The sequence below is a fragment of the Choristoneura fumiferana genome, chromosome 25 (assembly GCF_025370935.1).
Source record: "Choristoneura fumiferana chromosome 25, NRCan_CFum_1, whole genome shotgun sequence".
Taxonomy (NCBI): Eukaryota; Metazoa; Arthropoda; class Insecta; order Lepidoptera; family Tortricidae; genus Choristoneura; species Choristoneura fumiferana.
In genome coordinates this window covers 12907797-12920927 of record NC_133496.1, presented here as the reverse complement: position 1 = coordinate 12920927, position 13131 = coordinate 12907797, and the positions used below count along the sequence as shown (strand labels likewise).

General features: G+C 40.7%; 1 protein-coding gene across 1 annotated transcript; it reads right to left on the bottom strand.

Annotated features, from left to right (window-relative positions):
• Positions 1 to 2350: 2350 nt before the first annotated feature.
• LOC141442519 (uncharacterized) lies at positions 2351 to 12537 on the bottom strand. Its single transcript, XM_074107541.1, has 2 exons — positions 12528 to 12537; positions 2351 to 3411 (listed from the first exon to the last, which is right to left on the bottom strand). Exons 1-2 carry the CDS (start codon positions 12535 to 12537, stop codon positions 2351 to 2353), a joined length of 1071 nt encoding a protein of 356 aa, XP_073963642.1.
• Positions 12538 to 13131: the final 594 nt, after the last annotated feature.

Here is a 13131-nt window from a genome sequence, read left to right as displayed (position 1 = left end):
TGGATGTTTTTTACATTGATTTTTGAAAGTGTTTGTATTCTGTGAGCCGTAGTGAGTGCTAGTAAAGTAACGGTTTTACTCGAGAGTCTCTCTAGGGTTAACTGATTGTTAGGAAACCAATCGCTCAATTTGTTTAATACGAGATTAGTATCCCAAGTTACGTTATATTTAGCTCTTGGAGGTCGTAAACGGTAGACGCCCTTAAAAAATCTCTGAAGCCTGTCATCGTTAGTTATTGTCGGCCCTATCACAAGGGACAGAGCGGATCTGCATGAGTTAAGTGTACCGTACTGACATCCTTCATTATACAAATGAGTTAAGAAATAGACTACTGTAGGGACAGACGCGCTGTACACATCGATTGAGTTGTTTTGGCAAAATTTCCACCACTTTTTAAGACAAACATCGTATTGTTTTATCGTATTAAGCGACAAGGATGCTAACATGATATCGAATGAGGACGGTGGCAAGCTTCTTTTTGACAGCGCGAGCCGCACAATATCCCTGCAACCAGGGTAATTGACTTCTGTATTTGACGGGAACTGGAATGAGAAATTAAGGCATTGCTGTAAGGCTGAAAACTTAAAGTTTCACTCACGAGAAGGCTTCTGTAAACGGGGTACCATGGTTGCGTGGGCCAAAAAGGCACGATCATGATACCCCTTGCTCTTTCGGATATTATCTTGCGCAGAGCCTTTAAAATTACCGAAAAAGGGGAAAGGCGTAAAAGAACAGGTTTTTCCAAGGTACAGTGAAGGAATCTACCGCGAATGCGTCAGGGTCTTTGTGCCATGAAATGTATTTTTCACATTTTTTATTAATGCGGCTGGCAAACAAGTCGATCTCTGGGTAGTCAAATGTATTTACTAATTGCTCAAAAGCCCAGTCTGCTAGCTCCCATTCTATGTCCGGATGAGATCGTCTTGATTCGAAATCGGCTACGACATTGTCACGCGATCTAATGTAAGATGCGAATACGAATAATTTTCTTTGTTCACACCATGTCCAGAGATCTTTCGTGACTTGGGTAAGGTGTGGGTATTGAATACCGCCCATACGGTTGACGTACGCTATCGCGGTAGAGTTATCTAACCTAAGGAGGATCTGGCAATCATACAAATTGCGCGCAAAAATTTTAAGTGCTATAAAAGCGGCAAGTAACTCTAGGTAATTAATATGCTTTTGTTGTTCAGTATTAGACCATTGACCGCTCGCTGTATCATTACCACAGGCTGCCCCCACCCCGTAGTTGAGGCGTCAGAATATATCTGAATTTGATAATCATCGGACCGAATGCGACGATGGGAATTATCTATGTTTTTTAACCACCAGTGGATATCAGGAAGAACGGAATCTGGTATAATCATCGTGCGGTTATAATTGTCGTGGCCTTGTAAGTTAAGGAACTTGCAACGTTCCAATTCCTTCGTATACAGCCATCCGTACTCAATAGCTGGGCAGGCTGAAACTAATAAGCCGGTGAGCCGTGCCAATTGTCTGATCCTACAATGTTTAACATTTAAAAATAATTTTAATTCGGATTTGATACGTGCTCTTTTTTCAGACGGTAAACTTAGTCGAAGATGGTGGGAGTCTATGATCATGCCTAAAAATTTACAGGAAGTTGAAGGTACAAGGACGCTTTTTTCTTCATTAATAATGAAACCTAGTGAAATTAGTAATTGTTTAGTTAATTTTATATTGTTTAAACATTGTTGGTAGCTTTGGCCAAAGAGGAGCCAATCATCAAGGTACAGTGTGGAGAGCAGGCCTGCGGAGCGCAGCAATTTAACCACTGGCTTTGTGATTTTGGTGAAAATATATGGCGCTGTATTGAGACCAAACGGCAAAACGTTGAACTGGTACATTTTGTCTTCGAATATAAAGCGAAGGTACTTTCTTGACTCTTCATGAACCTTAATCAAAAAGTAGGCATCTTTTAAATCAAGAGTGGCCATATAGCAATCTTGAGTTAAAAGTTTTACAGCAGTTCGCAAATCCTCAAGCTTAAAATGATCAGTGTTTATAAATTTATTTAATTTTTTAAGGTTGAGGATGAAACGCATTTGACCGTTTGGCTTCGGTACTAGAAAAGTACTGGACACAAATTGAGAATCGCAAGGACTACACTCAGAAATTGCATTTATCTGAAGCAAGCTATTTATAGCGTCTATGTAATGTGCCTGGTCATCTTTAGAGTATTCAGGTGTCGACGGAAAGGAATTTTGAATGACAGGGCTTGAAAACTTAATTTTATAACCATCAATCCAAGATAGAATCGTGCGGTCATTTGTGATGAGCGACCACTGTTCTCGAAATAAAGATAGCCGACCAGCGTACTTAACTGGATCTAGTAGCGGCGCTGCGGGGGCTGGTGCGCGTACGACGGCCTGTAGTAACGCCCCGGCGGCGCCGGGGGCGGGGGAGGCGGCACGCGGGGAGCAGGCGCGCGGCCCCGCGGGGCCGGGGCTGGCGGCGGCGGGCCCGGCGGCGGCCTGCGCGACGCTGGACCTCGGCGGTTTAAAGGCCGCGACACAGCAGATCTCGGTCTTCTGTTCTGTGTTGCGACTGGCTTAGGAGCCACAGCTTTTATATCCACACCCGATTTATTCACGGTCTTAGCTGTTTTAATCGTCTCCGTTAGATTTTCGCCGAATAACCAAGCGTCTATTTTAGTGTTGACCAAATGGTCTTTTAGATCCTTCTTTAGGGTGAAAAGTATAAAGTTTCGCCTTGTCACGCTATCCGCGTATTGTAAGTCACACAAGATACGACTGAGATCAATAAGCTTTTGTAATAAGTCGTTATTTTTCTCTTTTAAATTTAATTGGGATGTAATTATTTCACCGAGGCATGATATAGCGCTAGCCATTTCTTTTTGTTTGGACTCAATGCCCTTATCGCGTTTTATGAAATTTTCTGATATGGCGGCTTTAATCTCAGGATTTAGCTTGGGCGCGCCTATGTGCACACAATTGGCCGGTACCAGGTATTTAGCTATGATGTCTCTGCGGGTTTCCTTAGGTATTCCCTCGGTAGCTACATGTGCAAGGCGGGTAGCTATTTCCGTGCGTATGTCCTCGCCATATTTCATAGCCGACGAGGGCTCGTCGCCTAATATTTTTAAAACGTCGTCGTCCAAGTCGACCTGGACTGTTGACGTGCTTGCGACAGGAGTATCGCTCGTGTTTGCGCTAATAACCTGTGTGCTTGGTTCTAACGGAGGTTGTGTGCTCTGCTCAGCCTCGATAGGCTCTGGCTGCTCTTCGACAGAATTCTGTCGAGTTTTTGCAGAATTTTGGTGATTTTCAATAGGGCGGAACTGATCCTTATTAGTATTAAGAGGGTCGTAAATGCAACCATCGTCCGGGTATTCCGGGAACCAGTCATCTGGCCTTAGGACAGGCGATGCTGAGAACAATAATGAATATTTTGTATCAGGTATTTGTTAATTTCAGCAAAACAATATTAATTAAACTATTAGGTAGGTACTAATGAATTACGTGACTTTGTGTAAGCGGTAAAAGAAAAACCGTATTGCATATAATTCATTTTGAAAAAACTATCTTTATTTGTATGTTCAATATTGTGCAAATTACGTTCTTACTAACTAAATAAGTATAGATCAATATAAAATTATATTTAATTAAAATGAAATTAAGGGTAGACAGATAGATATAACTAATGTGAGATAATGAATTTAACCTGATCCGCTTAAGATTTAACGGATAAATTCAAAATAATCGATTATCGTTTTAACAGACTTTATTTAATGTACTATTATATTAGTTAGGCAGCAATCCCCAATGAATCGCACGCTAACCGTCAATTCTTGCGTTGAATTAGCCTCAATGACTAATCCTAATGCAATGCAGAAACCAAATTATGGCTTGAAATGGTAACGACTGGTTTTTGAAATAATCAAGGTTAGGTATCAATCCCCAATGAATTGAACGCCAACCGAAAATTCGTGCATTGAGATAGCCCCATCGGCTATTCGGGTGCAATAGGCATATGCATACAGCATACGTTTAGATTATTATAATTACACACTTGAATAATTTATTAATATCGTATTATGTTTTACCTGTTTCTTGAAGCACAAATTCTTCTCGTACCGAACCGTCGTATGACGAATCACTTCCACTGTGACTACGTATTTTGCGTTCTAACTTTCGAACTTTGTGCATTAAATAATCTAACTCATCTTCATATTTCTTTGTACGTTTGCGTTTAGGCATTTTTTTTTTTTTTTTTTGCGAGACAACGAAGAGTTATTATGAAGTGACTGGAGTGGTCGAGCACTTGATTGCGTATGAACGTCCGTCAAGAGCGGAGGCTTTGAGGTGGAATCTAGACATACCCACATATATAAGAAAATAAAAATTTAAAAAATAACTCCAAACTAAGTGCTGAGTGGTGACACCTGGCGTTACTACATGTGTATTATATCTTCAGTTACTAATCTAGAGGACGAGGCGCGAAGTATAATACCGCGTTTTAATCCGTCGGGATAAACAGACGTGGCGATGCAACAATTTATTAGATGGGTAATCAACGGTGTTATTTCGGTAATTATACATTTCAAATCCGAGACTCTGACACCATCCACACCCGGGCCCTTGCTATTGTTTAGGTTTTTTATGATACTAAACACGGTTGCGTGATTAGCTTTCCTTAACTTCATAGTCATTTTAGGTTATTCACTATATCCACCTGGTCCAGTAGTGGGTGTTACACCGACAACATATGCTTTCCACGTTTTTACTGAATTCACCGGCAAACTCATTCGTTAAATCTCGGATGTTAATCTGAAAATGCTTTAAAATAATACTATCTATACTTTTGTTTATTCTACCACTTATTCTATTCACGATTCCCCATATTTTGCGGGGATCTTTGAAATGATCACATATCTCTTTCTTAATGTAGCTATTCCTAGTATTTTCTATATATTTGTTAGTTTTATTCCTATATTTGTTATACATCAACCTTTTTATACTATTGTTTTCATCGTTTCGCCAAATTTTAAACAACTCATTACGCTTATTACACATTCTAATCATTTTATTATTTTTCCATCTGCATGTATTTCTTTTACTTAGGCTAATTTTTTTAACAAAAGTGCATTTATTGTAAACATGAGTAAACTTCTGTGTTATGAAATCAAGTATGTCATTTGGGTGGTTAAAACGTAATCCTAGGTTCCAGTCTATTTTTTTTAATTCTAAATGCACTTGTTTATTATCCAGCTTTTCTACGAATTGGTGGGTAGGCTGCGCACGCGCGGCGTCGATACTCGTCAGCGCGGCGCCTATAATCAGGTGATCAGCTATCGCGGAGTTGATAATGGCAGTGGATACGGCACTGCAGTTCCAATTTCTCACAAATATATGATCAATGCACGACTTTGTGATCAAGTCTCCTCGTTTTTCCATCCTAGTGTATTGGTTTATCCCAGATTCGAAGCCTTTCTCGCTAAGTTTATTTAGGTATTCCGTAGTGGCCGTGGAGGGTGTTCTTAAGTCTATGTTTATATCTCCTATTATTACACACGTACTTTTTTCATTGTATTGCGATATCAAATTCATTAGTTCCTGAGTAAAATAAGATTTGTTAGTTTGTGGCGGTCTGTATATAGATACTGGGTTCATTTTCATACCTTGTTCTGCCTCCAATTCACCTGCGATACACTCGAAGCTTGTCAGACTTTGTATTTGCGATCTTCTGAACTTAACACTGTTATGAACATACAACACAATGCCGCCTCCTTTCCGTTGTGTGCGTAGTTCTGTGTACATCTCATAGTTATCCAATGCAAACATTTTTTTACTGATTTCTGTAATGTTTGCCTCTGTAATAATAATTACATGTATAATGCGTTTACTGTTGAGAGTTATGTATTCTAGCTGAGCGAAATTTTGTATTGTAGATCGTATGTTGACATGAAATAAAATGAGGTTTTTATCCCAATTTTTTTTTCCGCTCATAAATTGATTCCAAGTTGAGTAGTTTTCTTCAGTAATATTGGTTTCAAGTTCTGTATTAGCCATTTATTATAGAATAATCATATCAACTTAAATGGACTATCTTGGTCTTAACTCATCATGGGTCTGTGTTTCTCAGCTGGGCGCCTAGTCTTTCTATATCCTCGGCCGATCTGATGTGAATAATTCTGCATTCCTCGGCTTTCCGTACCAGGATATGTCCGTCCTTTGACCACACAAACTTGCAGAGGTAGTATTCCTCAGGTCGGTCTTTGCTCGCCACAGCAGGTAAGAGTTTTTACGGTGTAAGTAACTCGCGCATATATATTCTGTTGTGATTAGATTAGGTTGAGCTGGTTCTCCGCCAACAGGCAAGCCAAGGGCCTCAGGCTGTATAGGATGTAGCTTAGCTGCCGCCAGCCAGGTCGCACGACATCCGCTTCTTAGCTGTATACGCATGGGCGGGCACCTAGCGATAGAATTTTGCCTGTTTTAGGTCGTGGATTATCGTGGATATTAGATGTAGTTGCTTGCGAGATGTAGTCACACTAGTATATTTCAGCACAATCTGTGTGACCGTCTTTTCTTCCGCCATGCATCATCTGCACAGACCTTTCAGTAACACCAACATTATTTAAGTCTTTGTTGAATAAAGCAAGGCAATCCTAAATATGTGACCAGTTGTTAGGGTTGGGGTCTCCTATATCCGCGTAGTTTGCATAAAAATCCGGGGTTGATTGTCGCAAGGAAAGTCTATGCTTTGATGGAATGAAGTACACCCGCGGAAAGAGGACAAATGTATATGCGTCGAGACTAGACGGAGGGCCTTTGGGAGCAAACACTTTGTTTCGCTCCGCTTGATAGCTTAGATTTTAAAGTGAGTTTGAGACAAGTATTTTCGCGATAAGAATGAAGATAAAGAGCTCAAAGGCAGGTACCTAATGTTGATATTTGTTTTTGGTTTTACGAAAATTATGTAAAATTTGAGCGTGAGAAATAAATTTATAAATTGGGACATAATTGACACCGATTGATTGATCTATTTAGTCCCAAAATAAACAAAGATTACAATCCTTATGATAGATTTTGTACACAAAATGATTTTTAATCGGTGATCACTGACCTGATCAAATAATGAAGTCCATGGTGTGTATGAAGTTCCCAATCCGCGCTGAGCCCACGTGGGAACTACGATCCAAGCTCCCTCATTCTGAGAGGAGGCCTGTCCCACAGTGGGATGTATATAGACTGGAGTTTGACGATGATGAAGGCTGTATTCTTTACAGTGTCCCAATGTGGCACTGCTCAATCAGTGTTATGAGAAACCGGCTCCTTTCGGTGTAATCGGCATGATTACCGATCGTCTTTTTTTTTATTCGAATGGTCGGCAAACGAGCCAGCGGGTCTCCTGATGGTAACAGATCACCACCGCCCATAAACATCTGTAATACCCCTATTGCAGATGCGTTGCCAACCTAGAGGCCTAAGATGGATACCTCAATTGCCAGTAATTTCACAGGCTGTCTTACTCTCCACGCCGAAACACAACAGTGCAAGCACTGCTGCTTAGGTAGGATTAGCGAGCAAGATGGTGGTAGCAATCCGGGCGGACCTTGCACGAGGTCCTGCTTCGTTTATTACACGAACATGCGAGTGACGCGTGTCACTGTCTCTATTAGCGATAGCTAAACTGGAGCGACAGCGTAAGGCTGCGTCTCCACCAGAGATGTACGAGGATGTGTTGCGTGCGAGGAATGTTTTTCATGAACCAATAGAAACACTTCATTTACCTGTCCTCGCAGGTGGTAGGACCTAGTGCAAGGTCCGCCCGGATTGCTACCACCATCTTGCTCGCTAATCCTGCCGTGAAGCAGCAGTGCTTGCACTGTTGTGTTTCGGCGTGGAGAGTAAGACAGCCGGTGAAATTACTGGCACTTGAGGTATCCCATCTTAGACCTCTAGGTTGGCAACGCATCTGCGATACCAGGGGTATTGCAGATGTTTTTGGGCGGTGGTGATCTCTTACCATCAGGAGACCCACTTGCTCGTTTGCCAACCAATCGAATAAAAAAAAGAAATCCTCGCACAGCACATCATTAATGGAAACAGCTCAGCGGAGCGAGGCTAGGTAAATGAAGCGTATCTATTGGTTCATGAAAAACACATTCCTCGCGACACATCCTCGCACATCTCTGGTGGAAACGGAGCCTTAAGGCAATAAATTATTTACTTGACGGCTAAAGCCGGCGGTCTTTCGTGGTTTTCTCAAAACACTGCTGACAGGAGATGGCTTAAGCTTGTCTTGGCAGTCACCGGCAATGCCACTAATATTATGAAGGCAAAACTTTGTGTATACAGGGTGTCCCTGGCGGTATACCTTTATCTTATCGTTAGGGGTCCTTTCGGATACACTTCGACCCGTAGGGATCTTTTGTGTAATTACCCCTCCTTCGCACTTACTCTATTGCCTTTATCACCTCGTCCATAAATTGGATGATTTGACGTAGCGGTAGTACCTTAAAGTCTCCTGGCGCGGGGTAACCGTCGCCAAAGAGCCTCATTCTTGATCTGGCGAGGGCGTCACATTCACACATAATGTGTTCCATTATTTCGTCTTCCTCGCCACATATTATACAAACTTCATTATATTATACAAACTTCATTGTCCTGTAGTCCTATCTTTACTAGTATGTGTTTAGTATCGAAATGACATGTATACCTTTACTTGCCCGAATTTCATGTGCATATTCAACCGCCATAATATTGTTTCTTATAAATTCATTTGCACTACTCATTGTTTACAATATTAATCACATGACAGAATCTTTGTTACCCATAATATTAATTTAAATAATTTCATTTTTCATAATCATTGTAAGTCATAATGTCATTTGCCATCCATATAAATGGTGCTGAATGATACTGTTAAATCCCATACTTCAAACAAGCCTTTGAATTAGGTAAATTTTACCCACATAGGTTAGAATTGTGACATTTGATTTGTTCGATCACAATCAACTGATAGTTTTCGCATACAAAAACTGTCATTTGATTGTGATCGCGACTGTCAGAAACGTTACATAATTAAGATTGTTTTTTTGGAATCTTTTTGTATTTTTATTTCAATTCCAAATTTTTACTTTTACGGTCATCCCGTAAAACCTAAATTGAAAATACAAACTGAAATATAGATGCACAGAAAAACCAGAAAAATAAGACCAGCACTGGGGATCGAACCCAGGTCCTCGGCATTCCGTACCGCGTGCTATACCGCTACACCACTGCTGGTCAACGGTACAGACACGAATTTACCTATGCACCACATATCTCAGCTTGTTTTTTTTTCTTATTTAGCCACTTAAGCAGTGACGCTAGCGACATCTATACCGTAGCCCTCATCGAAAAACTTCCGGCATTCCATTGGAACTAACCGCTCACCTGGACAAGATATATCGGTAGTAAGCAATCAAATTAAGATTGTTTTTTTGGAATCTTTTTGTATTTTTTATTTCAATTCCAAATTTTCCCCAGTGCTGGTCTTATTTTTTTTTTGGTTTTTATGTGCATCTATAATATTTCAGTTTGTATTTTCAAATTATATAATTAGCCTTCTGTTTGTTTTTGATGTACTTACGCCGCCTCATGTCCAGTTGCTTCCGTTTCAAACATAACGGAACCGGAACTGAAACGGATGTTTAATATCAAACGGAAGTTCCGACTTAACGGAAACGGAATCGAAGCTCCGTAACATCCCTGCAATAGAATATTCCCACGGAATTCGGATGAATGCATATAAAATCCCGAAATCGAACCGCTGTCTAAAAGCAATATTCAGTCTACCGAGCTTTAAAACAAAGACTGTCGTAAAAAAATGTCTACAAACTAAGCTTAGATATCTAACTTCTCGTGTTGCCGCAACATTTTAAAACCGCTACCATATTTTCGTAAAGCCTGCTAAATTATGATGCCCAGGATTCCTGGGATTTAGGCGTACCCTGGAAAACGGCCGGGATAGTCTGAGCGGCTTTCTAGTGCGCCAGTTGAATAGAATAGAAAGCCTGGACTGAGCTTAGGACATGTCTGGATTTCGGGCGTATCGCGCGTGTGTATAAAGATTACCAAATTACCTCTTAGGTAACTTGGGTATATAACCGTGAGACGTACTCGCACATTGAATTACATCTCATACAAATTTGAAAATTAAATATATTTTTTATCTTAGATTTCGTTGAGTAACCTGTTGATGAAAAAAAAAATTATATGTGATTGAAGAACAAAGGGATAATCTAACCAACAAAAATGTCACTTCAAAGTTCAATATCTCAAAAACGGCTAAACCGATTTTGATGAAACATGTCTTAGAAACATCGCTAGAAAACCTGATTTCAAATATAAATAAACCGCATTCAAATCGGTCCACCCATTTAAGAGCTACAGTGCCACATACAGACATACAGACACAAAGACCCACAGACCCCTCTTTTTGCGTCGGGGGTTAAAAATCGAAGTGAGCAGAATAAAGCTTCAGTGCTCCTGTATTATTTTTGAATTAGGTAACTAATTAAAAAAAAATTAAGCCCGACACCGAGGAGAGTTGTGACAGAGAAGAGAAGTGACAATGTCGATTTTTTGGAACTTATTAACTGGTAACGAGGTCGCAAAAGCGCGCGTTTTTTAGTTCAAGTCTCGAGCTATCAAACGCGCGCTGAGTATTGCGAGCTCGCTAGCAGTTAATAAGTTCCCAAAAATCGACGTTGTCACCACTCTCCTCTGTCACAACTCTCCTCGGTCTCCCCTACGTGGCAGGACCTTGTGAAAGGTCCGCTCGGATTGCTACCACCATCTTGCTCGCTAATCCTGCCGTGAAGCAGCAGTGCTTGTACTGTAGTGTTTCGGCGTGGAGAGTAAGACAGCCGGTGAAATTACTGGCACTTGAGGTATCCCATCTTAGGCCTCTAGGTTGGCAACGCATCTGCAATACCCCTGGTGTTGCAGATGTTTATGGGCGGTGGTGATCTCTTACCATCAGGAGACCCACTTGCTCGTTTGCCATCCAGTCGAATAAAAAAAAAGGAAAAAAAGTGTTTCCTTCTTATCTATTTACCAGTACATAAATAAGAGTAAGTGCGACAGTATCCGAAAGCCAATTGAAAAGGGCTTTACTAGTGACACGTAAGGTTTTTCCCCAAAACCCTCGTTTACATATAATGTACTGCTTTGTGCTCTTATGCCCTTTATTAGTTTAGACAGGCCACGTGGAACACAGTGTCTAAGTAAATAACAGTATGCTAACCGCTCGAACAAGCTGAGATTACTTCCTTCTTTTGATCCCCTGTTGTAGCGTTGTTACTAAATCTTTAGTTCTGCAATGAATATGTGTATTTTAAGAGGTAAAAACTAAAGTTACGAAGAATATGTAAGTTGAAGTAGCAAATGACGGGCCACATCACTCGAAGAACAGATATCCGTTGGGGACGAAAAGTTTCGACATGCACAAAAGTTGCGGGCAACCGGTGGATGCAAGTAACGTTTTGTCGTTCATTGTGGCGTTCTAACGGAGAGGCCTTCGTTCAACAGTGGATGTCTTCCAGCTGATGGTGATAATGATTTTAAAAGTTCATTTTTACACTGATAAGTCGTCTAAATATATTTAAGCTAATTTGGCATTTTCTACAAGTTTATTGTTTTCGAGATAATCATGATTCATGAATTTGTAATTATTCTGTAGGTAAATTGAAAATTTTGAGTTTTAAATACCTATATCTAAGCAAAAATAGTGGCAGTATCCGAGACAGCAAGAGGTCTATCAGACACTGCTGCGTTTTTATATTTAATAACCAGTTTACCTACGAACTTACTACCAACCACCTATCTACTAATTACCTACATATGAAACTACCACACGACTCACTCATATTGATGAAATAAAACCGGACAACTCACGTCTTAAATCGAGTTTAGCTCAATATGTTTTGGACTAATTCGAGTCGCGTTGCTCCGGGAAGAGGGGCTAAGAATTACCCCGAAATATATCGAGCTAAATTCGATTTAAGACGTGAGTTATCCTATTGTATACCAGGGTTTCCCAAACTTATGGCTCCACGTACCCCTGTTAAAGTTTCTAGACGACAGCGCAAGAAAGTAAGTAATAAAACTGGATGTTGGAAAAACTAATTTTATTTCAATCATCATGCCAACGAAAATACAAACTGAAACAAACAACAACAACAAATAACAAACAAATAAGTAACAAATTTGGAGTTGAAATATAAAATACAAAAAGACTCCAAAAACCAATCTTAATCATCTTGCCAGTCTTGCAGCCACCATCACGTAAACCTTGTCGCGAACCCCCTACCGTCGAATTGCGATCCCCTAGGGGTTCGCGTACCCCACTTTGAGAAACCCTGGTATATACCTAATATATGACGTTGTCTTACTGTTACAAAAGCACTTCCTGCGCCGTCACCTGCCAATACCATCCCCTCTTGACGCGGCAAGCGGCAGGCGCGTGGTAATGGCCCCGGCTAAATTATTTACCCTCCGCCATTACTCGTATTACACTTTTTATGGGCCATTAGGATTGCCTGTTGTAGATCGGTTGCCTGACTAGCGACTGTCATACTTGATTTAAACTGTGGCATGTATATTTTTAATACGTAATAAGGGTAAAACGAACAGGCTGATCACCTAATGGAAAGCAATCTCCCCTATACAGATCAAAATTGCGGGTGCATATAGCTTGAGAAAAGTTCACTTGATTCTGTGTGACGCACATTTTGAGCTGCATTGGCTTGAGGGCTTATATACTTACTTTGTTTTGTTTACATGACGCAGGTGGTAGGACCTTGTGCAAGGTCCGCCCGGATTGCTACCACCATCTTGCTCGCTAATCCTGCCGTGAAGCAGCAGTGCTTGCACTGTTGTGTTTCGGCGTGGAGAGTTAGACAGCCGGTGAAATTACTGGCACTTGAGTATTTTTTTCTCTGTGTATCTGTTTTCTGTATCGCTTACTATGTCTGGTGTACAATAAAGAGTCTTTGTCTTGTATTGTATTGTATCCCATCTTACGCCTCTAGGTTGGCAACGCATCTGCAGTACCCCTGGTGTTGCAGATGTTTATGGGCGGTGGTGATCTCTTACC